We start from the raw sequence: 5168 nt of genomic DNA on the forward strand, positions 1-5168 counted from the left end.
AACGACAACATCTGTAGTAAAATTCAAGCATGCGAAATGCGATATTTACGTGCGGTATCCGGGGTGACCAGACGTGATCGTATAAAAAATAAAGAGATACGTGAAATGTGCGGTGTTGGAAGGACCTTAGACAGAATTGAAACGAAACAGTTATCGTGGTTCGGACATATGGCGAGAATGAGTGAAGGTAGAACTGCAAAGAGGGTATGGAAAGCGACATCTGACAACAAACGACGAAGAGGCAGGCCAGCAAGAACGTGTAACGCAAATATTGGAAAGGCTTGCGTAAAAAGAAATATTGGGTGGAGAGAAGCAGAAAGACTAGCCACTGACTTACTGACCGAAAGGCATGGAGACGTCTGATTTCTCCACTTACCTCGACAACGTAAGGTACAAGAGGACGGCTTAAGTAAGTAAGTAAATGCCAATATTTTGCCTAATGCGGCAAGTCAAGCAGTTTGTCCGGTATACTTGTAAATATGTAAACTTTAAATTACGTTAAACCTCATTTTATTTTTTATAGCTTTTTTATTACATCTTCAGAATAACTGAACCGAACTCATGGAAGGTTTAACAGGTGAAAAATTCTATTTTCAAATACATTTGTTCTAATAAACTTCTTTAGATTGACGTGATTAGAAACTGCAGCTATCTTCGCATTTATTTATTTTTTACATTGATTGCGAATGAGTTCGAATCCCTACGAGTGAGCAGTTTTTTTTTAATCTTTAACTTTTTATCTTTTATTATCTTGTTCTTCTTCCTGTTTCCTCAATAGGCTCGAGCCTGTTTCATCCTCGGATGCCTCCTCATCAGATATCCAGGTTGTCACTCCATCTCTTCCTTGGCCTTCCTATACTCCTTCGGCCGTTTGGTGATGTGTTTCGTGCTATCTTCACCAGTCTTCTTTCTCCCATTCTGCTTATATGGCTATACCATTTTTTTTTCTTTTCAGTGTCTAGTCATTTATGTTCTCTATATTACAGCTTTGCCTGAGGTCGAGGTCTGTGCTACGTCGTTGTCTGTCCCATAATGATTTTCCTATGATATCTCGGACTATTTTCATTTCACAAGTTTCTTTTTATCCTTGTGGTGTCAGGTCTTGTTTCCGCAGTGTAAGTCATAATAGGGAACTTGCATAAAATTTTAAATTCGAAAAAAATGTTATAAATCACAACAGAACATAATTTAAAACATGTATCAAAGATAAAAAAGTTTTGTTTGTTTTTCGTTTCGCCCTAAAGACGATTTAAAATTCAAATTATACCAGCCAGCCCAAAACGCGTCGTGACGTCATCGGGTTATATGTTTACATTCTGTACCAACAAAGTAAACAAAATTGTATACAATTTTAAATTAAAGACATTATAAACGTCAGTAGAAAATACAGTTATGTGACGTTACAAGTGTTTTTGATCGTTTGAACTATTCATAGAAAACTTATAATTTTACAAAATGGTTTTATTTTCCATAGTAAACCTTCTTTCCTTTCCATCAATAACTATATCAAACTCCAATCTCAACAAACTGGTATATATTATTATAATGACATATGATAACTGTCATTAGAATATAAATATTTTTCCTTTATTCCGCGCCGACGAGCTGGCCAAATACCCAAGAAGGTGGAAGCCAATAAACCAGGGGTGTCCAACTTGCAATGCCTCAAGGGCCAAAACTAAAACCTTTGATGTTGTCGCGGGCCATATAATAATTTTGTTACAAGTAATAACAAAATAAAGTGACGTATAAAAATAATTAAAACAAAAAAGAGTATTATTCCTTTTATTGCTCAACAACTACATTTTTTTATAAACGGAAAATTTATTGATAACACTTTTCAATAATCAAGACAAACATTGCAAAAGCAACGAAAAAGATGTATCCAATTAGTGTGAGGACTGTGGTCGATCGGCTTCATCCACCAATGAAGAAATGTCCACCTCCAGTTTAGTTGTAGACGGTCTCATAAGATGACGTAAGGAAGAATCGGTAAGGTTGCTTCTGTTTTTGTTTTTTATGTATTTCATGGAGGAAAAGGTACTTTCACATGTATATGTGCTTCCGAACATTGACGTCATTTTCAGTCCAAAATCTCGCAGGTTTGGGAATTTCTCCTTTGACAGTAATTTGAAAAATTCAGGTCCCTTTTCTTGTCTGGTGATTAGGAACATGTCTGCTTGAAGATCACATAACTCAAGCTGTAAGTTGGGTGGTTGATCATCAATGGTTGCTCCAAGAGGGTTATTATAAAGTAGTACACTGCTTTTGAGACTTTCAATTTCTTCAAATCTTGTATTGAATTCATCAATAATTTGTTCAATTTGTGAAATGCAGGATGAAAACTCAATATTTTCCTCACCGTTGAATTCTTCTGCTATTTGCAGACAGCTAGGGAAGTGTGTCAGGTTGTTCTTTTCCAAAGCACGTTTAAACACGTTCAGCTTATTCCGGAATCCGTTTATCATTCCGATCAAATCTGAAACCGTCTGGTTTCTTCCTTGAAGACTCAAGTTTAACATGTTAAGATGATTAGTCAGATCTGTTATAAAAGCTAACTGTCTTAAGAATTCTGGATCCTTAAACTTCTCTTCCAGTTCAGTTGTGTCAGATGAAACGGATTTTGTTGAGGAATGCAGGGATTTCCTTTCTTATGGCAAAAAATCGTTCCATGCACTTTCCTGCACTCAGCCACCTTACATGGTTGTACATTAGCAAGTCTCCATACTCAGCCTCTGTTTCCACTAAAAACTGCTTAAGTTGCCTGTGTAAAAGAGATCGATTTCCACCTCTAATCATATTTATAGTCTTAATCACGGTTTGGAAAACTTGATCTTCCTTGACTGATTTTCCACATAAAGCTCCCTGATGTATAATACAATGAATTATTGGGCAAGTGACACCATTCTCTCGAAGCAGACCCACTAATCCAATTTTTTTACCTGTCATTGATGGGGCCCCGTCTGTTGCTATGGCTGAACATTTATCAAAGCCTCCAATTCTGTCAACTGTTTTCTTCACAGCCTCATAGATGTCTTTTCCTTTTGTTGTTCCATAAAGAGGACAAATATCAAATAACTCCTCTTTACTGGTAAAATCATCAAAAGTAGTGCGCACAAATATTAACAGCTGACTAACATCGGTTTGATCAGTGCTTTCATCCAAACAAAGTGAGAAATATGAACTTTTCTTAAGCAGGCAAAGCATAGATTTTTCTACTTGCTCACCCATAGCAACAATCCTTCTTTGTATGGTTTGATGTGAAAGTGGCACTGATTCAAATTTCTCCGCCATTTTAGAATCACCGAAAGCTTTGGCCATTTCAACAGCACATTTTTTTATCAAATTGCCATCAGTGAAAGGTTATTTTGCCTTTGCCAGCTCAAGCGACACGGCATAAGAATGCGTTTGAGAGTGTAATATTTTACTGAACATACCAGTTTGCTGTTTAAGCTTTTTCTTCAAATCTGCAACTAGGGCACGCCGACTTTCATTTGTGTACGTAGCATACTTATTTTCATGCACTGTTGTGTAATGTCTTCTCACATTATATTCTTTAGGCACTGAAACGACATTCATGCACACTAAGCACTGCAACTTTCCATTATTGTTAACAATCAAGTAATCACTCTCCCAACTTTCTTTGTAAATTAGGTTCTCACTATCAATTTTCCGTTTTACTGGCTTTACACTCATTATTGTATAAGAGGAATCAAGACAAAGAATTAATCAAGTTCACTGTTCACTAGCAACGTAATAGATTAGCCAACTAGCCTACGTGTCAGTAGCACACTGGCACGATGGCGGCTAGCGACGGATGGTAAGCAGTGGGAGGTGTGGCCTGCGTGAACTGTGATGCGCAGTAATCAGTGCAGTTCTCACAGTGGTGGAGGACGATTGTGTTCGTTACACGTCCGCGAAGCGGCACGCGGTACAGTACTTGTGATGTAAAAACACTGCCATAGAATATAAATTAAAAAATCTTTTTTCACAGTGGCAGCATTTAAAGAAAATATATGCTTTTCGAAAATCTTACGTGGGCCACACCAAATAACATCGCGGGCCGGATGCGGCCCGCGGGCCGCCAATTGGACAACCCTGCAATAAACTAAAGAAGAAGAAGAAGGATATATCTAAATATAATATAGTGACGGATATGTGACGTCACGAATCGTTTGAATTATTTTAAAATGCAGAAGATTTTAAATTTGTAATTCTAAGTTATGAGTTTTTGAAGCGTGCAATTTTGGAAATCTCATTTTTATACAAAACTGAACATTATTATGTAATAAAAATAATGTCCAAGTTCCCTATTGGCCTAACTACTGTTGTATAAATCTTGGCTTTTGCTTCTGTCCCTAGATGTGTATTGCACCAAATAGTGTGTTTAAGATATCCTACTATTCTGTTAGTTTTTGTTGGGTAACTTCCGCATCTGTATCTCCATAACTCTGCATTATTACTCCCAGGTAGCTGATACTTCTTTCTTGCTGGATTATTTTGCTGTCCACTTCCAGCTTGCACTTTATTGGATCTTTAGAGATTACCATTATTTCTTTTTGTTTTATTTGGTGATATTATCATTTTATTGGTCTTGGTCTCCAGTGTATGGACCAAGACAAGACGCATATCCGAGTAGAGGTCGTCCGCCAACCAGATGGTCTGATGACATAAAACGGATCGGGAAAAACTGGATGCAAACAGCACAAAACCGAAATGCATGGGAAGTGATGATGATGTTGATGATCATTTTATTATTTTAAATCTTATAAATGATTAAAAGCTCAGTCAAATTAAAATGAGTTTAGAATAAGTCACCAGTGTATGTGTATATATATTGTGTATATTTAATATAGCCCGTAATTATTAATAAAGATAATGAATATACAAAAAATTATGATGAATGAAACATACTAAAATAAAATAGGTAATATTTTATTTAACAATAAAAAACTGAAAACGTTTGTTTTCTATACTTCCACAAAATTTATTATATCTAAGTGACTACAGCTGTTTCGGCGGAGTGCCTTTCTCAAGTAATATAGTTTACAATGTGTTTGCCTTTTTAATCTTCAACTGAAGAGGTTGAGGAGTGGGGAGCTGTTTGTCTCGAGTTGGTCATTCAGAATTATATCTGTATTTTTCAGTTTATTAATTTCCATAGATTC

The 5168-nt window shown here is 36.3% G+C and overlaps 1 protein-coding gene across 1 annotated transcript; it reads right to left on the reverse strand.

Annotated features, from left to right (window-relative positions):
• Nucleotides 1–1889: 1889 nt before the first annotated feature.
• On the reverse strand, nucleotides 1890–2522 carry LOC126883617 (general transcription factor II-I repeat domain-containing protein 2A-like). Its single transcript, XM_050649270.1, has one exon. The coding sequence runs from the start codon at nucleotides 2520–2522 to the stop codon at nucleotides 1890–1892; it is 633 nt and encodes a 210-aa protein (XP_050505227.1).
• Between the last annotated feature and the right edge of the window lie 2646 nt (nucleotides 2523–5168).

The sequence above is a fragment of the Diabrotica virgifera genome, chromosome 4 (genome assembly GCF_917563875.1).
Source record: "Diabrotica virgifera virgifera chromosome 4, PGI_DIABVI_V3a".
Taxonomy (NCBI): Eukaryota; Metazoa; Arthropoda; class Insecta; order Coleoptera; family Chrysomelidae; genus Diabrotica; species Diabrotica virgifera.